The sequence below is a fragment of the Acipenser ruthenus genome, chromosome 3 (genome assembly GCF_902713425.1).
Source record: "Acipenser ruthenus chromosome 3, fAciRut3.2 maternal haplotype, whole genome shotgun sequence".
Lineage (NCBI taxonomy): Eukaryota > Metazoa > Chordata > Actinopteri > Acipenseriformes > Acipenseridae > Acipenser > Acipenser ruthenus.
In genome coordinates, this window is record NC_081191.1 from 90,059,063 (window position 1) to 90,084,668 (window position 25,606).

The following is a 25,606-nucleotide window of genomic DNA, read 5'->3' on the forward strand; positions in this document are numbered from 1 at the left end:
TTTAGCCTGTCCCCTCCAGTTCCTAGCAGCCAGGCAACATGTGATGAAATAAATACATATTAAATACATTATGAAAGTGTGTAAACCCCTGCATTTCCAATTTGACCAAGTAGCATTTGTGCCAGGGCCTTGGCATTACTTGGGGTTCTGTCAGCCTCTAAATAAACACAAGATGCAAGATAGTCTGCAATGTCTATGTGCTTTTTTATACCTACCCTCACACAATAAAATCTGTTTAATAAAACAATTTGCCAAGCCACAATTGCATGTAATAATCACCTTCAAGCTCACATTTCAGATACATTTCCAAGCCCCCACAAACTTCCTGTAATAACATTACAACCTCACCTATGGAGTGCAAAATGACCTACAAAGTCATTAACCCTATCTACACACTGATAGCTTTTGATGTTTTCAAGTAAGGACTCCTAATGACAACATTTTGGCAACTTACAAATCACCCCACAATTACGACTGCAGACGTCCCCAGTGCTGTGCTGCCCTCAAAGAAGCATTTGATGTTTTTTGCAAACTGAACAGCTGCTTTGTAAAGCAGGGACCAGGCTGGTTGCTGTGTGACTGTTGCCTTTTCCACTGTAGAACAGAGCCATGCCGGGGCTGTACCGAGCCCTCACAGTGCGGTTCAGGGGGGCCTGGGTTGTTTTTCCACTGCAAAGCCGAACTGTGCTACTGACGTCACACGCAACGAAAGACAGTTATTATTAATTATTGTTATTAATTAACTTAGTTTGACAAAAGATGTGCAAACAAGTGGTGTTCAAAAATGAATAGACCAATGGTACAGCTGTATCTTGTATCGCTATATTTTGTAAATACACAGTGCTCCCTCGCTATAAGGTTCTTGGTTATAATGCGCCTCGGATATAACGCTCCTACAGCATGCCCCCCAATTCCCTACTCTAGTGATTCATACAATATTTCTACAGTAAATACAGTACCGGTGTTGTTCAAACTATAAACAACTTCTCAGTCTAACTTCCGTTTCTGTCTCTCTCTTTTGATACAGTATCTGAACTGAAGAAAAGCATTGCTGGCACTTTCTAACACAGACATCTTATTCAGCATTTGTTTTATAACTAAATAAATATTAGGCCTATTATCTTTCCTAATGTATTTACTTTTTTGCTGCGAGAGGAGTTGAGACTTTCTCCGGGATAACCTGTAGCCCCGCTCCGGCAGCCGAACCTGGGGCAAGCCTATTCCCTCTTCCCCTCTCCTGACCCAATAGCCTTCTCACACTTCATTTGCTTGTCTGTCGCTTCGAACTGAACTCCCGACCGCCATTTAGCCAGGCTATTTATAGTTTAAAAACTGCTAATTAAAATGATCCACGAGTGGGAATGTTACCTTCCTTTTTATGGCGTTGATTACATAAGAACGTAAGAACATAAGAAAGTTTACAAACGAGAGGCGTCCATTCGGCCCACCCTGCTCGTTTGGTTGTACATGGTGCTTTATGCATGATTAATTCACGGAAAGTTACATTTTTGCTTCACTATATGTGGATTATAGAGAGGGAGCTTTGTTTTGTATTTCAGTCAGATGTGTGTTGTTATGTGTCCCGCGGCGCCCCCCCCCCCCTCCCTCCCTCGTTTATATCGCTCTTCGGTTATAACGCTCATATTGCATGTCCCCCGAGACCCGCGTTATAGCGAGGGAGCACTGTATTTAGGAATTTCTTTATAATCCACAAATCTTACTGATTATATCGACTTAATAAAGTTCAATTAGTTCTGTTGAAGGGGAAAAAAGAAGATTTAAAAAATATGCTTTGCCAAAGATAACCCGTTTAAGGATAGCTGTTGTTTTTTTTAGTTGTTTTTTGTTTGGGTGCTTAAAAAAAGAAGCTGCACGAGCGCAAGGAGAGCCGTAGTTGTATGTGTGGTACAGACGTGTTTTGTGAATTTTTTTTTTTATTTTCCGCATTTTTGTTTCTTTATATTAATATAATAAAGGTCAAAGATGAGAAATTTGGTAGAATTTTGTGTTTTTGAGTGTGTGAGTAAAGTGTACCGTACCCGCGGTTTATGTCCATTTGCTTCAAATCGTCAGAAATAAATGTTCTCATTTCTGACGCATGACTCCAGATCTTCCTGAACACTTCTATCTGCCCACAGAGAAACTAGAGCTTGCACTTCCTCAGCGTCCCAAGGCTGTACTTTTCTCTCATCACACTCGCTGCACCTCCATGTTTGTTGTTTGTCTTTCGGTGTATTGACTGATGCAACGTAATGACGAAAACCCTTAACCCCGCCCCTTGCCCGACTTGGCTCCGAGCCAGATTCAGATGTCTTGTGAGGCCGGAGTTTCATGGTTTGGTTCTCGCTCAGCTTGACAAACAGCCAGTGGAGAACGACCCGTACCCGTACCGTACCGAGCCCTCACGGGTCGGATAAGCCAGTGGAGAAGGGGTATTTTGTGAGCTATGGTCTAGAGAACCTGTGTGATGTGACACCATGGGCAAGTTTAATTTTACTGTGCCTGAGGCATACCCATTTAACACTGCGAACAAGCACGATACTCACAGAAAGGAGATGTAAAATGATTAAGAAATAATACCCGACGACTGATAAAAAAAAAAGAAAGAAATACACAGACAGACAGAAAGTGGAAAGAATAATTGAATACATTTCTGAATTGATACAACAGTTACATATCACTTTTTATAACATAGTAAGCATTTCGCATTGAGTTTGAGATCTATTTCTGCAGCCTAACCAACCCCATCAACTCAGACAGACAGACAGACAGACAGACAGAAAGAAAGAAATATGCGTTCATAATGTGACAGCGAGGATCAGTTTAAAAATGTGACCACCCTCTGCTTCATCTATTCTTTAAATGTAAATAAAAAACAAAAAACAAAGATCCAGGTGCATTCACACATGAGAGGGCAACAAGAGACACAAAAAGGGGCGAGAGAGAGAGAGAGAGAGAAGAAATGACGACTGGTTTTGGCTGTTTGTAAATCCCTTCAGTTACTCACCATTGGAAGTTGTGCTGGAGGCAACTGCTTTCTCGCTAACATCTGTTCGAGTGGAGCCCTTCACAATGGAGTTTTGAACTTTCTTCTTCTCAGCTGCGGTGGTGGTATGGGACTGGGCTTCCATGATGGCTTCTCATTACTTAAACTCTCCTTGCGTTGACTCCTACAAGAACAGAGAAAACCATTTCAACTACCCTGCGAGATTATTTTCTTAAACGTCACCTGAGTTTGCCCGTACAATCTGTGTTAGTTTAGCTTATCAGATAGTTGGGGTGGGTCGATCAATTTTATCTAACATTTACTGGTGAACAGAAAAACAGATAAAACAGTGATATGTTAACATAAGTTCACAGGAAAATTCAAATACAATTTTCCCAATTTTTTCTGATTTTTAATATAAGCATAACATACAAGTCAGTTAAAGCCAGTTAAAACAATCAGTAACCACGCTCCACATTTCAAAAAATTATAATAATAAAATAAAACAAGCATCTAACGAATAATAGGAAACTGACCTTCCTTAAAATATTTAATTGTGTTTATTTTCCATTTGATAAAACAGCATGATTAGCAAACAACACAATTAACCCTCCATATCTAAGCTGTAAAAATTACAAGCCCAGTTTGTAAAATGTCCATACATACTATCATTTTTTGGGGGGATAACTTTAGATGTAAGTTTGCAATTATATTAATGAATATAAGCATTTCACCCTCTTTACCCAAAAACATAAATCTGCTTTGAATAGTAGAGTATTTCTCTTCCCTTTGAAGAGCATCCTACTTGAATTTCAACACAATAACAACATCTGCAAGTAGTCCTTGTAAAAGCACCCTAATTATACCATAGCCCAAACAAAGCAATATAAAACAAACAAAACAGTTTAAAAATCTCCCCTTTAATCATTTGCACATGAAATCAACAGTATTAATCAATTGAATCACTTGGACAACCCTAATTGTTCAATCAAATATTATACTTTACAACATTTGTTCAAGTTCAACTAGCGGGCACACATGCTGAACATTTGCAAAATAATATTTGTGCAGCAAATCATAAAATAGTCAAAGTTATCCTCTTTCACATAAGGATCGGCAAATTTAGAGAAGCCTGTTGTCATCCAGTCAGTTGGCACATGATAATGATAGACAACAAAATGTACACTTGATATACTGTAAGAAAAAAACCATATAAAATGACTCATGGCACTGCACATATAGAAATGTGCAGCAAGATTCATGAAGGACAGAAGGCAAGTGCTCATCACAAAACCAATACCAGTTACACCCAACCTTCCTATACTTCACTATACACCATTCATCAGAGTTCTTCCAGGTAAAAGAGAGGGGATAAACATTCCTCTCTCAAAGCAAATGTTCACAGTTCCTCTGCATTCAACCGTGGCTGACCCTTTTGTGTTTTTCCAACAGGCCTGAAATACAGAGCACAATTAAATCCAGGCCCGTTCCAACTTAATCCTTCTCAAACCAGCAATCAGCAGGTGTGTCTTTTCTCCTAAAACCATGAATGTGGACTTGGGACAACCTCCTCTTAGTAAAGAAACACACTGTAGCATGCCACTAACGAGTAACAGAATTAGGAGATTTCCTGATCTCTGAGCTAAAGTGTGGTGTCGTTAACACTGTCATTGAAATTACACGAAGAACATTCAAAATACTGAACTATGAAAACTGGTGTGTCAAACAGCTGATTTTGAAAGGACACCCTCTGAAAGTATTTTTAATGGCCGCTTGCTGCACTGAACAGGGACCATGTGAAATCCTTTAATGTGTAAGGTTTTCTAAAAAAAATCCTTAACGCTGGAGAAATTAATGCTTTGCTACAAAAGCAAGCTTATATTATTATGTTGTTGTATTAAAACATCAAGAAAATAAACGACGGATAATTACGACACCATGTCTTTCTACAAAACCCATCCTTCTACCACTTCTATCGTGTGATCTATCCTTTTTATTCTGCTGCCACATACTATTTTTTCATATCGGTTTCCTTTCTTTAATCTCACCCCCTCCTATTATATTATTCTACGGGACTGAAGTTGTATTCATTTCATTAGCCAATGCATTGCATCCACTGGGAAGAGCTGTCTGGAACAACAGTGTCACAGCATTCATCATCATTACATCAGCAGCGGGGAAGTTCATACTGATGGTTATCAACACCGAGGGCACTCTGATCACTGTGCAAGCAAACATAGCATGTTTAATTTTTAAGAAATGACTCTGGGTATTCAGGGGGTTCATCTGTGCCACTTTGATCCGCACCACTGGGAGCGTTCTTCAGGGATACAATAAAACCTCAAACAGTGTGAAGTGTGAACAGCCGCCGCGTGGGGGGAGGCAGGAGAGAACAAGCAGGAAATCACAGGAGTTTCTCAAGCAGAAAGGACTCTTTATCAATCTTATCAAAACTGCTTACACCCCATCTTGGGAATTTAAAAATAAAACAACAAATTCTGTCATTTAGAAACACATTTATTTTAGAAAACCTGTGCTGAGGTGCTTGGGGGGTGGGGGGGTGGAGGGGTGGGGGGGGTCTCATTCCCAAGCTTCCGGTACTTACTGCCTTCTATTGCAGAGCAGCAATATAAACCCAGGTGCAGATTCTTGGCTTCTGCTCACCTGCAGTGATAAACCCTTCATGTTCCTTTTTTTTTTTTTTTTTTTTAATAAAACCCTTGATTGGGCTCAGCAACCTTTCCGACTCTAGGCTGAACTGCATGCTGTGTATGAAAGAGCTAATTCGCTTGGGACACTTCTCTCCTCTTAGCTGTATGGGTGCTATTCATCAGCCAAACTCTCACTGATTCTGAATTTCATATCTAACACATTTTTAACTTCCCAACACAGTTCATTACAAGGGCCAGAGTGGGCAGATAACAATCTAGAGGACGATATTTTTTAGTTTTATGGTGGGTTTCTGCAAGTCCCTTTTTGACAACTGGCCTCCATTATAAAAAATAACATAAATAATCGTATGTTTTAGTTTAGTTGTGCCATCTGACATTCTTCAATATTGATCCAATTCGATTCCTTAAAACACAGTTAGAGAAACAGACCAAATGACTGATATTTTGTGTCTACATATTTACAAATAAAACACTAACTATCCTATTTTATAGTTTCACTTACCTAAATGTTGACAATATTTAGTCAACATTGACAGATTTTAATCTCAACAGGTCTTTCCTGGTTAAATACAGGTTAAATAAAATAAAATTACAACTTATTTCCTAAATCCTTAAGTAAAACAATGAAATCAAGAAGAGTACACTTCTTTACCGTGGGTGAGATGGACTAGTGAGGTAGAAAATAATTTGATACAGAAAGATGTCAACAAAATTGTTTAATACACAATCTAGTCGATGGCTACCGAATTCAAATAATTTTTAAGCAGAGAGGAAAATCCTTCTTTATCTTTTTCAAGGGCAACTCTGCATTTTGGCTTCAGAAAGCAGTTAGCAGCTTCCAGTATTTCTAATAAGATTATCCTTGTGTGCAACTCCATGTCCCAGACCTTTCCACTTAAGATGCTTTAGTGAGCTGGTATGGGACCGAATGAATTTCGTGACAGAATGAGTTGTGAGCATCTTACATATGTGGGTAATGACAAACAGACATGTAATCTTAATGCTTACAAAATTATTTGCTCTTGCTAGCACATAGATAACAGCAAAGCTAAAATAACACATGAATACTTCTTTCATGTTGTTAAGTCTCTGTATTTCACATTTAACATCTGAATGAGGATTTGGATATTTTTCTTTAATGATCTTCTGTTGGTTCAGATATCTGCAGGACTTCTTTTGGTTTAACTAAATAAATGTGCAGAGGTTTTATCTTCATTACACAATGTATTTAACCTATTCAACCAATCTGGACTAGAACATGTATCTAAATGCCTGTAAGAGCCATGTTTCAACAGCAGCCATCACAGTCTAATTTCTGCATTTCAAGGATCAGTTTCACATAATAAGTCAAACTTACATTTGGAACAGCTTATTTCCTTCGGATACACCAAGTGTGTGTTTGGTTTTGTAATTCAATAGCAACAACCACACTTGTTCAGCCTGCAATTCAAACAAGACTATCAAACAGATTAAGGGATAAAGAGGAAGGCTTCTGGGATTTCTCTGTTTTAACCCAGTTTTTACATTAAAGCTTTGTCAGTGTGATCAAGTCTGATGAACTAAGAGTTTACTGCTGTACACCACAGTAAATCTGCATCACAGTGTGGTAAATCATAGCTGAATCCCTGTGAAAGCATGGTAAAGCACACGTAAGCATGGGGCACCATAGCAAATGCATAGCAAAAGCATAGCAAAAGCATGGCATAAGCAGGGTAACCTTGCAAATTTACCTGTATAAACTTTTTATATGGAAACCTATGTTAGAAAAATACCATTGGTATACCAAAGTGTATTTCCCTGTAGAAACCATAGCAGACCACAGCATCACTGGCAATGGCAACAGAATTGACTTTTTATTACTGTGGTATCAATCCACAAACGGCTCACAGCATTGTAACAGTCCTGGTATTACATACCTTCCATTGCCTCTTAGAAATCTGCTTTGCAGACACTCTTAATGCATTAGGGATGCTGAACCAAGCAACTGCAATTGTCCTGGGGAGGGGAGGGGGTGTCTTTCCATCAATTCATTTCATTTGTTGCTATTTAAATAACTATTGTCTCTAAACCAAAGTTAGCTTCCTGTAAATTATTGTCAAAATGACACCTTATGGTAAGATTACTTCTAGTTTTCAAAACTGGGTGATGCTGCTTTCAAAACGGTGTGCTTATTTAATGTGCTTGATAAGTACTCTGGATAAACAGAGGTTGTGCAGTATAAAACAAAAAACACCTTACAATGCAGAATATCACCTTTATTCTAGTTTCCACCCTTGGTCAAGTGTATTAAAACATTCCAGAGCTTTTACTCACAAAACAAAAATATCTTTCACACATTTTTTAAGTAAACTTAAAAAAAAAAAAATACAAAAATACATCACTTTTTTTTTTTTTTTAAATCAGCGAATTGTGCAAGTATGGAACGTGGGGATGTTAAAAGGGTTTTATGAACTGCAAACTTGATTGAATTAATTAAAAGCCCTTACCAAAACATTCCCTAGTTTCATGAATGGGGTCCTATATGTGTACAATACTGTGTGCATACAAAAAAAATGAAATCATACTGTAGACATGCAACTATGTCAACACTAAAGCTGATATCTATATTACAATTAAAACCGCTTTGTAATCACGATTGTTTATAGCTGCATGAATCACCACAAGTCATTTCTTACAGGGGGTCTTACTGCACAATCAGTGGTTAATGGTTAATGCCTGTTGTGCCAACATTTTATACCAGTGCATCAGACTAAGCTTGTGCTGGTCAAGGTATCTACAGCTACACTTTTGGTTCCTCTTTGAACAGTTTGCCATTTTGTCATTTAAATGAACTTTTTAAACTCACAGGGAAGATTGATTAATGATAGCTACATCTGCCTCTGATAAGTGAAATGGCTACAGGCAACAATCATGTGGAATAGCAAACAAAAAGGCAATCAGCTAGGCAAAACAGCACTATTATCAGCCCCATTAGACCCTAAGTGAGAAATTATTCTGCATTCACACAGACCTATTTATCAAGTGTAAGTGATGCCTCCCTTAAGTATAACATTTATTTAAAGACTCTCTTGGAGATTTCTAAATAGAATCATTGCAGGCTTATCAATTCCCTAATTAGCAGTTCTTGCCTAGATAAAAAACAAGAAGAGAGAGTAATCACACTAGAAAAATCTTATTTTAATCCTGTACTGCTATAGTGAATTCATGGGGCGGGAACCAGGGCTGCGAGAGGGAGTGTTTTGCAACTTGGGATTCGAGACTCGGACTCTAGAGCAGGAAAGAGAGAGAGAGGACGGGCCGGACTCCAACCAAGAGAGCCTTCCCTATGGAGTCGAGGCTAGCCCTAATGGCCCACAGGCCCCTGAAAAGACAAAATCCTCTGACTTCTCGGGGAGTCGTAATAGGCTTGGCCTCGCGACTGGGTCCCAATTAGTGACCGGGGTCGACCCTCAGAGGACGGAACGGCTCATACGAAGCCTTGACATAAGGAAGAAAGAATCTGAAAGAACACAAATAATTGTTAGTTATAGGACTCGAGCACTAAGATTAAGAGGGCCACGTCCCAGGAGGGTAAAGGAAAAAGTAAGACAGAGCCTTCTTTCGTGAGGCAAGATATATAGCGCATGAGCTGCGAAAGAATAGTGTGGCCGGTGGTACCCTCTGACCACACGAAGAACCTGCAGTTACTAGAACTCTAGGTCAGGGAAGTGAGACTCACTATCTCCCCAAAAGATGGACCACCGTCTCCCCGCTGAACCCACACCTGTGAAGACAAACAAAGACTGCGTGCCAATGTATAACATAAAAAGCAAGAAGAGACAAACAGTGACACACAACTCCAGTCATTCTCCTAATAGTGGAACTCCTTAACTCAAAATCAAGACAGATTTCCAGTCTCATACCACGTCTCTCACCCTGTATTAATGTTTTTAGTATTTGAGAGGGTGAGCGGACAGGACGAGCTCTGGAGGAGGGTTTCTTGCTTCTGAATTTTTTTTTTTGTTGTTGTTTTTTTACGTGAGAACCCAGGTTTTTGCAGTTGAACCAAGAGCGAAAAAGCGCGACATGAATGTTCTGCCTTGGGAATAATGCGAATTGCAAAACTGAAGTGGTCGAGGGGAGATAAAGGGTTGCGTTTAGAGATTGATTTTGATACTTGGAAGTTGTTAATGAGCTGACAAATGCGTTCCAGGATTGTCGAGTGGGAGACTGGTTTCGGATTTTACAGTGTCCCGGGTGATTCCGAGGAATTCTAGTCGGGCTGATGGTTTATCTTAAGAGTGGGACGGCGGGCGGTGCAGAGCGTATGTGAGTCTGTGACCGTGGGGCGGTGCAGAGCGTATGTGAGTCTGTGACCGTGGGGCGGTGCAGAGCGTATGTGAGTCTGTGACCGTGGGGTGGTGCAGAGCTGTATTCAGCTGTATGTGTGTCTGTGACCGAAGGGCGGTGCAGAGCTGTATGTGTGTCTGTGACCGTGGGGCGGTGCAGAGCGTATGTGTGTCTGTGACCATGGGGCGGTGCAGAGCTGTATGTGTGTCTGTGACCGTGGGGTGGTGCAGAGCTGTATTCAGCTGTATGTGTGTCTGTGACCATGGGGCGGTGCAGAGCTGTATGTGTGTCTGTGACCGCGGGGCGTGTGTGGAACAGCTATCGTCTATTACTTGCCTTCGGATCAGCGGGGAGAGGCATGACGTTGGATGGCGAAGCAGATGCTATAACCAGGTTGTACTCTGGAATGTTGATAGATGGGGGCGGGGCCGGAACTGCCTGAGCTGGGGTGAGCAATGGAGCCACTGAAACAAGATGAAATGAAGGAGGGGCGGAGACTGGCACATTAGAGGCTGAAGGAGGAACTGCAATGGTGCTGGAGCGATTGTCAAAGCCATCTAAACGAGCGAGCAGGGGCGGGGCGGCAAGAAAAAATAAATAAATACATAAATAAATAAAAATAAATATATCTTTAGTTCCGTAGCAGTGAAAACTGGAAGTGTACAGGATGGGAAAGTCCAGTAAAATAGCAGTGTTAAGCCTGTTTCCAAAATTAAACTTGAGAGAAACAACTCAGCCATTTCTTAGTACTTGCAAGCAGTCTCAATCAAAATTGTACTGGAAAATGTTCCTTTTCAGAAAAATAAAATGAAATGAGCTTGGAAAATAAGCCTTAATGTTACACAAATATCAAAAGAAACCATATGTGGTCACTGGACTTGATTTCTGACTACAGGAGCTTGCTGTGGACCATTGAGGGCAGTTGTATGTGGGAACGTCAGCTGTGGGGACTGGAAGTGCTGAACCCGAAGACAGCGGCCATGATTGAAGTGATGAATCCTGGCTTTTAGTAATGGAGATTGCTGCAGTGTTGGAAGCAACCAGTTTGTCAATATCGTTGAGCCGTGTACTAACTGAAGCAATTGAGAAGGTGATGGAGTGAATGAGGGACTTCACTTCATGTCCTCGAAAATGTTGTTATGAAGCTTAAGGATGGAATCTGTTTGGCTGTGCTACGCTGGAAAGGAGGGGACGACCTGACTGGAGAGGAGGGACTCTGGCGAGCAAGTTGCAGAAGCAACATGGGTGTAGCAGATAAAAAGGTACAATTATTATTGAACAACGCCATACACTCGCTTCTAGCTGGGATGTTGATATTGTTGTCGTGCAGGGTTTTTAAGAGTTTGGCAAGTGGCCAATCCTTATAAAATAGCTGTTGCTGAGACTGAGCCTGCTGGCGGGGGCGTTTTGATCTCTGTAGTGCCGGGGCAGCAGGTCTGGTTGTTGGGTAGAGGTCTGCATTAGAAGTAGATGGTACTGAGCTTCCATCGGAGAAATGATGAGATAGAGAAATGAATGCGATATTTTGAGGAGATCCGGCAGGGAGGGAGAACGGGTCGCAGCGTATGCAAAAAAGCTAAACGCAAAAGAAAGAGCTGTGACTGTGATTAAATAGGGAGTCAGTAATGACAGACAGGTGAAATTAGTCAATGATGGTAGGCTGGTGACATTAGGAAATAATGAAGATCTGGTTCACGCCCCCCAAATTTTCACAAGTTAACAATGAAGAAAAACAAGCTATAAAAACTATTACCCTGTACTGAAGCTAACATGATATCCTTTTAACAACAGTGTAGGAAGGTGCTACAAAAGAAACACCAGAAAGCAGCACCAGCCCTCCAATCTCCTTTAAACAAAGGAAGGCCTCTGTTTGTTTAAAGTTCAAATAGCTGTTTGCAGCAGCTAAAGCTAAAGGAAGAAACACATCTCTGAATGTTTTATACAGATGACAAAGAAACATTACAACATATGTATGGTTCTTACTTTTATGTACATTTGCACTAATAACTGGACAAAGTCCTGTACGACACACTGCAGTGAGCACATGACATAAATTCATGGAGCTCAAGAAAAAATGTAAATCCTTCATGCTGTAAACAAAAGGGATATATTCCCTTTGCAAATCCCAGATGTCATGAATTCCAAAGATAATGGCCATGTCCATAATGATGGACTTCAGTTGCCTTACATGTGTAATGCACAAAAGTATCCTGCTCGTTAGCAAGGAGCTACACTTGGCAAACTCTTTCAAGTGGTCTACACTGCTGCCAGCTAAATATCTCATTAGAGTTCATCCGGTCAGACTTTATAAGAAGACCTGTCTATTGTTAAATTTATTATTTTTGAATATGTCTGTCTGAGTCTACTTTTTAAGTTTATGCTCGCTGTCTTTTTTTTCCCCCCTATAGCATTCAGAATGTTTGCGATAAACTAAAAATGGGAGTTTTTGTGAACAAAAACAAAGCATCACTGGTAGCATAATCTGAGGGGCATGTCATTATCAGATTGAATGGCTGTAATCATGAATATGGAAATGAGATAAAGAACTGTATCAGTGATATCCAGAAGTTAAAAAGAATGTGGCAGTGATAAGGTTAATTTCTACTGCACAACACCTATCATGGAACTTTATTGAAAGAATCATAGAATACAACTGAGTACCAACTATAAAGTCCATAAGTCAAAGTATGTGGTCTGTATCACTGATAAGGTTCAATCAATGCATCAGTAAAATGGGAATGGAGTAAGAAAATCAAAGAATGCAGCTGTGTACCAAACACAAGGAAAATAACTCAGAGCATACTGTCTCAATGCAGAAGTAACTTCACAAGTCACATGACCTCAATATGGTAGCCATACTGGGTCAGAGGCCAATGCCATGTAACCATGAAGTCACTACCTGAAGCCAGAAAGATCTTTTTTTACTTGTATTCAAAGGCAAAAAAAATAAATAAATAAAATGTCTGCCAGAAATGACATCCTTTGTTTTGTAGTCAATTAACTAAGGTGAATTAGGCCTTTACAACATTTTTCTTAGTTCTGGGATATGTTTCTACTTATACAGTGTTACATATACTGTAATGGCTTTAACGTTTTGCAGGTAAATGAATTGTCAAATACTTGTCTGAACATGAAAATCCCACACTCATCCCAGCACTAATATCTCGAAGTGTTATGCCCAGCTTCCATTTGCCTTGTTTCCACTTGGTTTCTACTTGAAAGCCATTTGAAATCTGTCATGTTCGTTTCCATTGGCAGAAGAATGATTTCAGCACGGATTGAACTGGGACTCAGACAGTACGAGATTTGTGTATGCACTGAGAGAATTCGTTTTGCCCAGTCGCGGAGGTGGAGGAAGTGACACAACTTGTGTCCAAATGCAAATGACATTACATGACATTAGCATTAGTAGGTGTGGCAGATTTACAAACTCAAACAAGCCCCCCTTATGGGAATGGTTAATTATACAACACATTTGAGTATTACCGTGTAAATATAAATCATACATTAATGAATCAGACATTTTGTGGAAAAAACACAGACAGGAATACACTGCATTTCACCAGAACTTGTTGTTTATTTATATTTAAATGTATGGCAAAATACTTTTTTTTTCCCCCAAAACTCTGGCGTTCAGTATGTCTTATTGTTTTATATACAGTGCATACATATTCAACCATTAGAACTGAAGTTCATTTAAACAAAGAAGTGTTAATCCAATTCTATTATCTATGCCTCAGGTTAATTGACAAACATAAGAACATCTGCTGCCACTGCACTGTAGTAACACGGATAATAAGTGCACCAATTCATACAGACACAGTTAAAGATGAATGAAAGAAACAGCATGCTTAGAGCTTCATGCTAAATACTTTCCCCCTTTTTGTTCTGACAGGATGAAACAGGCTCGCTTAGACTAGAGCATAGTAATCTGGAACCATTCACTTCTTTCCATTAAAGATCCAGAATGACCCGTCTCAACATGGCAGTACCTGTATCATCGCTTACTCCAAGGAGACAGCCTGGTTCCACTGGGATGCTTCTGGCAGCGACAGAGAAAACTGAACCATTAAACATCTACATCTGTTAAAACAGTAATGAGATACAGGGAGTTTATCGGCTGTGCATGTCTACAGCATGTACTGGTGAAGCAGATACTTCCAGCAAAATAACATGTGCATATGTAATCATTTATTAATTGACAGCAATGCAATATGTACATCCCTGTTCAGCGCAGATCAACCCACTAGAACAAGCTAAGCATTGGTACAGATAGGCACTAAACTGCTGCCCATACCACCATTGCACAGTCTACTTTTTTCCTTATAGGTATTTTACATGCAAACTTAAGTAAAACATCACTAATAACTAGCCTGGTTATTAACTACAGTCCCTCTGAAATTATATGAGATATTTCAAAAAGAATTGTATCTGTTTAAATATATTTTTCTAAATAAATACAAAATTGTAATGTCTTGACATATTTGTGAATGTAATCCCTCTAATTCATACCAAACTCAGGGGTCTTTTTTAATTATCCAAACTCTACATTAATCTTAGTGTTTTTTTTTCCCTACAGGGGTGAAATATTGGCCCACTTAATAACATTACTAAATACAAAACATATGCATTGGAAATGTATTGTTTGTATATTTTACAGTAAAGGTATTAAGGTCTACCACTATTTAGATCATTTAAATAAACCTCACTGACTCACTCGGATTGATTTTACTATTTAAAAGAAACAGTCGTCAATATTTTCTATTATCAGGTAAACCATTCATATTTACATAAATCTAATTTTAATAACTATCACTACTAAGAGAGGATTTAATACTGTTATGCTACCAGCTACTTGGAATTGAATGAAAATGCTTCCCAGCCACTAGAAACTCGTTTAATTTGTGCAGTGGTAATAGCCAAAAAAGTTTTACCCCTTTCTCAGCCATATTTATAATCGAAATAATTTTCACTTCAGTGCTTGCTGGATTAAACAGACTAATGTTAAAGCAATCTGGTACAGTATACTCCTTAAAATGAAAATGTTATGGTTGACATGTCTTGGCTTTGAAAAATAACACAACACTCTAATGCTAGTAACTACCAGTGCATCCTGGCACAAATATATACTGCAGTAAAGCATACACAATTTGAAAGAGTTTGTCAGACACTGCCAAACATCCGCACATAATGTTTATGTGACAGGCAGAACTACTGCAATAGTATACTTTCTTTTACCTCAGTGTATTACTGCAATGGCAGGTATCCACCATTCAGAAGTACATTACATCACAACACTTAAAAAACAGAGCTACATTTAAAAACCCAGAGGAGTGCGATTTATTTTGGTGTTTTGCGTAACAACGCTTCACTCTTCGAGATGTCCTTTGTTACACTTCTGCTTAGACTGGGGTTGTTTTGCTTTATATGCAGACTAAGATTTTTCCTGATGTCTGTTTTTTTAACTACACGTCATCTACAGTTTTAAAAAAAAGAACTGGCAGTTTTAGGTAGCACTGCGGTCGCAGATAAAGCCATATGACCTTTGGTATAATAGTGATCAAATTAAGCAATAATGAACAAGATGCTGTGCAGTTGTGGTCTAATAAGGCCCAGCAGGATTGTATTTGGGCAAAGTTCGAGAGAAAAATTGGTCTGAATGCAATTGCTGAATGTTATGGTAAAATCTGCAATTCCTTTTGTTTCGGTAAAGCTTTCTTTTAAATGTTTTAAAAATCAAATGTATACATTTGAGCTCAGTATAATTTTCATTCTATTAGGACTATAGCAGGTCATTTTCTGTGTGCTATTTCAGGTGATGTATATTTGTTTTTAAGGCATTATTTGCTGAATCATTTGTCTACTTAAGTTTCTTAGAAATTAGTATCATCTTATCAGTATCTTTAAAAAGTAGCCTACTCAAAAAAAAAAAATCTAAGCAAGCTAACTGATGTTTTAGTCAATGTCTGTGAGTTTTAGAATTTTTAGAATTACATAATGCAATTAAGGTATTGTAACATATTAGCAAGGACCTTGCTCTTATTGTATTACTTGTATTGTAACACTTGAAATGTATTTGCTTACGATTGTAAGTCGCCCTGGATAAGGGCGTCTGCTAAGAAATAAATAATAATAATAATAATACTCAAATTGCAGTAGAAAATGTAAATAAAAGAATACACACATATCATATAGGAAACAGCATAGCTTCCTCTTTGGTTTGCAAATTGTTTTGAAAATAGAGAAAAATTGCAGTTTCACTTGGCACATTGCTTGACTTAGGAAGTATACTTTCTGTCAATGACTTGTCCATAGACACTAAACAAAAACCTCCTTAAATGGTCTCCATATGGTTGTAGAAGCACAGACTATGACCTTTCTAAACCTATGCCAAACAATAATAACCCCACGTGGCTTAGAGATGACATTCACTAATAAACAGAGCTGAACAATCTAGTGTAGTCTTCACAACAAAAGCAATATACTATGGAGAACCTAGTGAGGTGTGTTAATAATTCGATTCTGAATGCAAACACCCATTGTAAAAAATACAAATACGCTGGGTAATAAGACAACATAAAAAACACAAAAAATAAGTGTATTGAGTTTATGAGGGCTTGGTTTAGAAAGTGGGGGAATGGAAACACATTTCCTGAACAGTTTGTTTTAAAAAGATGCTGGCTTTTAAACAGGTCTTACAACAATTAGTGTTAACTTCTGGAACAAAGAGGGCAGCAACTATAATGGTTCTAAGGGCATGTACAGCTAAACTCTATGTTTCTCAGCTGGATATACAGAGGTCATTCTACTCCAGAGTGGGGCAGAATACAGGGATCTAGCATTATCTTCTGTTAGGAGCCAGCTTGCACATCATAGAACTGTACAGGTAAACTAACATAATTCGAATAGACAGGAATTTAAAAACCACAAACCCACAGTTTATAAATAATTCTGAAAGCTAACAGCTTTCTGAAGATTTTAAATAACAATATTTAACTAGGGATTTGTGAGTCAACTGGGTTTCTCTGCATTTGCATCAATACAAAATGTAAAATTATGTTTTTTTTGTTTTTTTTTTGACGGCCATTGCATTAAGATTTCAAAAGGCTTGCCAGTTTTATATTACACACAGGAATCGCAACTTGTCTCAGGTACAATTTATATGTATAGTGCATACCATTTCAAAATAGGAAGACACCGGCACAATGTACACCAGACAAAAAATCCTTCTAAATCCCATCAGAAAGGAATTTTCAACAGAATCCGGAGCTTACAATGAGCTAGAAGGTAGGGAGGAGACTTACCTCTAAACCAGCCAAGCGGAAATAAGAATAGGAATTCTACAAGTCGGCCAAGTACAAACACTTTCAGAGCTGTAATGGTGTGAAGAAGTGCTGGGCAGTGCAGCCTGAAGGCAGCTCTAATACACTGATGACTAATGGCCATGCCTTGCAGACAATGAGTTTGGAGCTTGGAACCTAACAGAAACCATGCAGCACCTTGACAAATGGCCTTTCACAATTCCATTCATTGAGTAACCTTTAAGCACAAAATTTGCTCAAGTTCTCTTAGGAATTGCATGACATATGCTACTGGCCAGTGATATTGCTATTTTGCCATGTCTAATTACAACTTGCTTATGAGGTTTATAGTACCAGCAAGAAGCCAGCATAAGGCATGCTTTAAGCTAACTCCTAAGGATGGCCACTCTCTTTAACAGTTGGGTTCCTTTAACTGAGGCTTTGTATCACAGAGGGATAACAATTCACACCACAGACTCCCTGCTAAGTATTGTTAAAACATACAGTCACCCCACGTAGTATTTTAAAGGGCACTTTGCATTTACAAAGTCAGATTTGACTTTAAATTACATTGCTGAGAAGTTCTTTCAGACCTGTGCTTAAAGTTGCTCATGAAAAGTAAAGTCTCAGGTATTATTTTCTTTCAAGGAAGGCCATTATATTTCTCATGCTAAATAATCTTGCCCTGTTTTTCAAACATAAAAAAGAAAATAAATTTTTTTAGGACCAAAAACTAAACATGAACCTTTAAATAGCGAGAAATCAGCTACAGCAAATGACTAAAGAAAGTGTCAGGCAGGAGAGAGTTTCAGATGGTTTGAGTCAAAGAAATAAAACAGCAGTTCTACAATTAACATTTGTGGGTTGGCTCCTTCACTGTACCGACCCCCAGATCTCATGTGGGCCAGTTATTCCAGACAACCATTGAAAAGTTGCCTTTAGCAGCTACTAAAATTGCAGAAGGGGGTCTTACAACAGGAAGCCCAGTGAGCTTGTAAAAATGTTACTGGAGCCAGGAACACATAGCATATTTAATCTGCAAGCAGAGAGAGAGAGAGTCTACAGCGATTTCAGCAAGATCTGAGGCATGCCCTCCAGGTTTTGCTGGGATCTGGGATTAGGGGACTGATAAGAAGCCATGGTGTCCACAGACATGTTACTCTTCTGCAGTTAAACACAAATGTGCTCAGACACTTGACTGCTGTTCGGTGCTACTGCTGAACTTTCATGAAAGATGTGGAGCTCCAATTTTTTGCTGTCAATATATCAAAGTTAAAAATCATCAAAGTGTAAAATTTCATTTTAAGTCCTTCGTAGACTACAGCTCTATTTTAGAGAACTGTGAAATAAAAGCGACTGAAAAAAACCCAATGATGGACTTGATTCTGCTCTCCCATTATTATATGATTTTTAACTGTTTCCTGTGGTAAATGATGTTACACGTCACACTTCTGCAAAACAGACTTATTTTTGTGCAACTAAAATGTTCAAAATAACACAGCACTAGTGTAAACAAAAAATAAATTAAAGACAAGTTATATACACTCCTTTGGGTACAGATGCGCAATACAGATAACCTACAGCAGCTGCATGTATTGTTTTGCTGCTTTTATTCAGATAAGGTCTAACACAGTTGTATGATTGATATACATGACCACAGAGTACCAAGAAAGATGTGCAACAATGGCTTCAGTTACCACATGAAATCTCAAGATAGCGTGCACACAATTGTATTTATTCTAAGTGAAAGATTACATTTAGTATACCTTCTCTTGGTCATCATGCTGCTGCTCCTTCTGTATGAATGTGAATAGTACACCTAATATCCTTGAAAATTACAACAAAAAAGGTGAGCTCTCTGAAGACTACAGTTGCCAGCGAAAACACCTCATTCAAAGTATCCTTTAGCCAGGGATTTACAACAACTGCATAACGAAGAAAAGGATGACTTTTAAGATAATCTACTATAGTCTAAATGCATTAACATTCCATTAGAAAGCTTTTCCTGAGGATATGAGGAGCCATCAATTCACCCTCCCCACTTGGTACACAAGTGTTCTGAATATTTGAGTCCTGAAGCGATCATTGACTTACTTTAAAGGTGTGTTATTCCACATACACATGAAATGACACAAATATTGTACAGTGTTAATGAAGATGGCAGGTACTTTTTGATAGCCTAATGCTACAGTCATGTTTTGTTTTTTATTATGTAGTATTTGAAACAATATAGAAAAAAAACCAACACACCTCTGGTATAATTTACTAGACAGGTTTTTAGCTACGTTTTTAGTTCATTTTTGTTAATGTGGACATATAAACAATTAATATTAAAATAAAACGAACAGAGGCAGAAAATGAGTTTCACATCTATCATTTTATGCAATGATGAAGCCAACCATAAATATTTCACTCATACAAGTATAATCAAAACATCATCACATGAATATGTCTACTAAACATTTGTAAGACAAACTGCACAGACTAACACATTCCTGAGTTCCTGAAAAAAAAAGTTATTCTTTTGATTGGCAGTGTTTTTAATTATGATTATATATATATATATATATATATATATATATATATATATATATATATATATATATATATATATATATATATATAGTTAATCATTCTCTGTCAATCGACATATTATTTGAATATAGTGCTGTGTTTTATGCAGGAAAGGTATTTTGTAAGCAGAATAAAAGCACTAAATCTCTAAATTTCAAATAGTTTACTTTTAAACAAATTTAACTTTATTTAATATCAGAAATTAAGGGAAGGTCTCATTAAAATCAAAAAGTTAAAAAACACACACACACAAGTGTAGGATCAAAAACTGTAAAGAACGAATTTTGCTTTATATTCAATTCATTTAAAAAAATGCTGACGAAATACAAATATAGAATAAAAATATCAGACATAAAAATAATTTTCTGGTTAAAACGTATTGTGATGGTTTAAAAAATATGGTGGTTGCACTGTGTCTTGAAGAAAAATATACAGAATAAATAGGATATGACGAGTTCTGGAAAATAATATCTAAGCAGGGTGCCCCTTTATTTAACATTTATTCATACAAGTCGTGGCTTTAGAAACTGAAGTGTGCACGTTGAATTTGTCCGTAAAGTAAACCAATACTCCAGAGAAGTGCTGGACCGATTTGTCCTGGGAGGAAAAAGATTCCTTTGGGTTTATGTTGTGCTTTGTCACATAAAGAAACAATGGAATCCCACTCACCAAGAGTTATGAAAGTAAAATAATGAAATTGAAAACTGACATACTGTATGCAAAACAACAATGTTGGGGAGAACTGTAGGAACTATAACATTACTATGAATTTAAATTACTGTAAGGAAAATAACGGGATTTTATAATTTAAGGAATACAATCAGTGAACTTTACAGTGTGTACATGCGTGCGTGTGTGTATGTATGTGTATATATATATATATATATATATATATATATATATATATATATATATATATAATTCAATTTGTAATTAATCCAATTACATCTAATTTCAAATTTTTACTTAAAATAAGAAAAGTACTTTGCTCGTAAAAGGCGCACCTTCCATCCATTCACTTATCGTCAAGTTTGGGAAAACGGAATGGAAATACTTTTAAAACTGTGGCCCTGTTTGCTAATTATTCGAAGGATGACGGCGTATATATGTTTATTCCTAATTAAAAAAAATTAAAAAATGTTTTAAAGATGCATAGTGCATTATACGTTTAGCTGGACGAAACTTGGTACTATGTTGTAAATTAATTAAAACATCTCTGCTTTGACTAACAATATAGCCGTAAGTTGATGTGGCGTATACTACTGCTTCCAAGGAACCAGATGGAAAGCTATTAATCGATAATAACAGAACCAACTTCGAGAAAGTTGAGGGACTCCGTAAAGGTGAAGGATGAAAGGAGATGAACACATCCCAAGTGAAAATTAAAAGCATACCCACAATCATCTTATGTGCGCGCGCGCGCCGTTAAAAATGTAGGCGCATGCATCTGACAGCACAGCAAACTTTCAAACCACGTCTGAACAAGAGTAGAACCCTCACGAATATTTAATAGGAGTGATGCTAAAACACCTGTATCAAAAGTACAGTAAACAGAAATGTTGTTACATGGCAGATCAAAGTCAGAAGTTAAACACATCTTCTCATATTTGAAAGTAATTAAGACGCATCAAAATCAGCTTATGGGAAACCACATAGATAGAGTTCTATGGAAGGATAAACCAAAATCCCAACAAAATGTCAAAATGTTAAAATGCTTGCGTGTTAAAAATGTTTTAAATGTTTAAAAAGACTTTTTGGAAAATGTTTTTTTTTTTAATTAAATTGAGAAAGAAGGCGCAATTCTTGCAAAAAAATATATAATATTCACCATTCAGGTAATAAATCTATTTTAGGCATGCGTTTAGTTCACTTTCATCTTGTTTCTCTTGGTTATCAATTCCTGTACTTTTGCATATTCTGTACAGTTTCACTAATTTGTAATCTGATACCTCTGACTGACTCTGCAACAGACATTCATTTAAAAAAAAAAAAACTTTCATAAACTGCCACTACCATGCTGTTCTCGAACGATGTACAAAAACCATTAGTAACTTTACAGTTTCATCTCGTACTTACGTGTTTGAAAGTTCCCTCTCCCAGATAATTTTCCTGCTTTTTTGTTTGTTTGTTTAAAGTTATTTCGTTTTTCTTTGATTGAAGATGTTTTCGCGGAGCCAAAATGTTGCGCTCTCCCCAAATTCCACTTCAAAAACTAATCAAAACCGCTCAACAAGAAAACTTTTCTTTCTCCTTCACCTAAACTTCAAACTTTACAGATTTAGTCACAGCGCTAGCCTGACTGCATACTAGCATTACAGCTGGGACAATGACAGAAAGAAGGATATATATATATATATTTTCTTCTGGTTTGAGTAATACTGTATTTAGTGTAAATTTGGTTAAGATGAAGTAACGAGTGTAGCTCCAGCTGCTCTCCTTTCCATGACTCCTCCCTTCGGTCGGTCTCTCTCTCTCTCACTCACTCACACACACACACACACACACTCTGCTTCTCCTCATCCCGCCGCCTCGCTGCCTGCAATCACAGCACAGCCTCAGATACTCTGGGATCACTCCGCGTTGGGATGTAACGCTCAGTTCACCCAGCAGTTCGGAGGAGTGGTGTTACAAACTTATTTGCAAGTTGTAAAACAAAACTTAAGCTAATAACATCCTTAATAATACTATTGTACTCTAATATATACTATTATACTCTAATGTTGTTGAAGATGACACCCTGGGATCCTTCAAGAAGCTGCTTGATGAGATTCTGGGAGCAATAAGCTACTAACAACCAAACGAGCAAGATGGGACGAATGGCCTCCTCTCGTTTGTAAACTTAATTATGTTCTTATGTTCTTAAGATTTGTGTTGCATTGTTTTTACTATCCAGACACTTTAACTGACTCAATTTGGTACCATACATTTTGTGTTGCCCATAATAAGTCATAGGCGATTATTGATGTTTCAGAACATTATGTATGGTGAACTAGTATACCATTGGTAAACTTTTTATCATTGGAAACGCATGTCATTCCCACTGCAGACAACAATAATTCTCATATTCAAATATTTTTCATTCTTTTCTGTAGGCGTAACAGTAGTCAACTTAGAGGTAACAGGAGAATTTAAAAAAAACTCACATTTATCAGTTATCCAAGGAATGTAAGTCCAACAGAACAGTATGCCGTTACTACTCCCAGTAATCCCTAAGGGAGGATGACCATGCCTCTGTGGAAAAGTGTATTTAATTTGGGAATAAAAAAAATATATAATTTAAATCTGCTGCTGTTTCCTATATTCACAAAAGCTCCACTTAAATGCATAGCTTAATATTCCATTACAAGTCCCTATCTAAATTAATGGGGTTCTTTTTTCAATTAAAAAAATAATTTTGTTCAATTATTATTATTTATTTCTTAACAGACACCCTTATCCGGGGCGACTTACAACTGTTACAAGATATCACGTTATACATTATTTCACATTATACAGATATCACATTATATGCTTACATACAATTACCCATTTATACAATTGGGTTTTTACTGGAGCAATCTAGGTAAAGTACCTTGCTCAAGGGTACAACAGCACTGTCCCTCACCAGGGATTGAACCCACTACCCTCTGGTCAAGAGTCCAGAGCCCTAACCACTACTCCACACTGAGAGAGGGATCTTAATACAGCCAGACCACTGTTTAGATAATTTAAAAACTGCATTCTGTGTACCACAATAAAGTAAAGCAACCCCCCACAGTGCATGTGAGAGTTTTTCAGCTTGTGAAAATAATGTCAGAAAGGGTTTGTGACATGGTGGTTGTGTGGTGACGTCAGGCCAGATGCAGGAAGAAAACTGACACTAGGTAAGTACTGCAGTTAATGACGCGGCGTGCGCCGTTTATTTTAAATAACAAAAATAAAAGGTTTAAACAGAAAACACTGTGCTCACAGAGCAAAATAAATATTTAAACAAAACAAAATCACGAACACAAAACAATACAGGCCAGGCTGGGCAAATGCTGTCACTGTTCCTGTACATTTAATTACACTAGTTTTAAGCTCCTCTCTCGCTCCCGTTCCTCCTCCGAACACCCACCACCAGTGCAGAGAGCTGCAGGCTTTTATTCAGGTGACCATCTCCCGATTAGCAACAATTACAGAAGCAATTAAACTCGGGAGATGGTCACCTTCTGCATGAGGTTTTTAATTACTGTGGATGGGGCTTCCCATCCACGCTACTAAACAAAACAATAACAAACACTCGGCTACGCTGTCAATACATTTTTGAATAAATACAAATAAACAATAACAAAACCCGCGGTGCTTCACCGTCATACAAATACACTTACAATAATAAATAAATCATAATACACAAATACAAAATAACACAGGGGCGGAGGGGGAGACCCCGTTCTAAAAATAAATAAACAAATAACTGTACAGGGCTCCTCGCCCTGTTACACATCCCCCCCCCCCCTTGTGCAAAGCACACATGGTCCAACGGCCACCTTCCCCAGTCCTGGAAGAGGGGAAAGCAAGGTGTTTCTGGGGCCGGCCATGGTGGAATGTCCATCACTCCCCACTTCTTCATGGCTAGCAGCTCCCTCTTCCGGGTTGCCAGTGACTGTTTCTCCTGCCGTGAAAGTGCGGCTGGGGGAGCTGGTCTCCTGACCTCCCCCCACCCTTCTTCATGGCCGGCAGCTCCCCTTTGTGGGGCTCCGGCCACAGTACTTCCTGCTGCATGCCAGGACTGGCAGCGACCCCAGGCGGAGCAGAGTCGGCAGTGACCCCAGGCGAAGCAAAGCCAGCAGCGACCCAAGGCGAAGCATAGCCGGCAGCGACCCCAAGCGAAGCAGAGCCCTCAGCGACCCCAGGCGAAGCAGGACACTCAGCGACCCTAGGAGAAATAAATGACACAGCTATCCCAGGTGAAGCAGAGCCCTCAGCAAACCCAGGCGAAGCAGAGCCCTCAGCGACCCCAGGTGAAGCAGAGCCCTCAGCGACCCCAGGTGAAGCAGAGCCCTCAGTGACCCCAGGCGAAGCAGAGCCCTCAGCGACCCCAGGCGAAGCAGGACACTCAGCGACCCTAGGAGAAATAAATGACACAGCGACCCCAGGCGAAGCAGAGCCCTCAGCGACCCCAGGCGAAACAGAGCCCTCAGCGACCCCAGGTGAAGTAGAGCCCTCAGCGACCCCAGGTGAAGCAGAGCCCTCAGCGACCCCAGGCGAAGCAGAGCCCTCAGCGACCCCAGGCGAAGCAGAGCCCTCAGCGACCCCAGGCGAAGCAGAGCCCTCAGCGATCCCAGGCGAAGCAGAGCCCTCAGCGACCCCAGGCGAAGCAGAGCCCTCAGTGACCCCAGGCAAAGCAGAGCCCTCAGCGACCCCAGGTGAAGCAGAGCCCTCAGCGACCCCAGGTGAAGCAGAGCCCTCAGCGACCCCAGGCGAAGCAGAGCCCTCAGCGACCCCAGGCGAAGCAGGACCCTCAGTGACCCCAGGCGAAGCAGAGCCCTCAGCGACCCCAGGCGAAGCAGGACACTCAGCGACCCTAGGAGAAATAAATGACACAGCGACCCCAGGCGAAGCAGAGCCCTCAGCGACCCCAGGCGAAACAGAGCCCTCAGCGACCCCAGGTGAAGCAGAGCCCTCAGCGACCCCAGGTGAAGCAGAGCCCTCAGCGACCCCAGGCGAAGCAGAGCCCTCAGCGACCCCAGGCGAAGCAGAGCCCTCAGCGACCCCAGGCGAAG

General features: G+C 39.2%; 1 protein-coding gene across 2 annotated transcripts in view; it reads right to left on the minus strand.

The window, feature by feature from the left end:
- LOC117435530 (transcriptional activator GLI3-like) overlaps positions 1–22,381 on the minus strand; it is a 123,650-nt gene extending 101,269 nt beyond the window's left edge. The window contains exons 1-3 of one of the 2 annotated variants that reach the window (XM_059018740.1): positions 21,939–22,381; positions 13,980–14,070; positions 3,008–3,170 (exon numbers count right to left, since the gene is read on the minus strand). In XM_059018740.1, coding sequence (XP_058874723.1) covers positions 3,008–3,131 — 124 coding nt within the window. In that variant the 5' untranslated portion in view covers positions 3,132–3,170; positions 13,980–14,070; positions 21,939–22,381. The remainder of the gene's footprint in view (positions 1–3,007; positions 3,171–13,979; positions 14,071–21,938) is intronic. The other variant, XM_059018739.1, reaches the window with a different exon arrangement.
- Between the last annotated feature and the right edge of the window lie 3,225 nt (positions 22,382–25,606).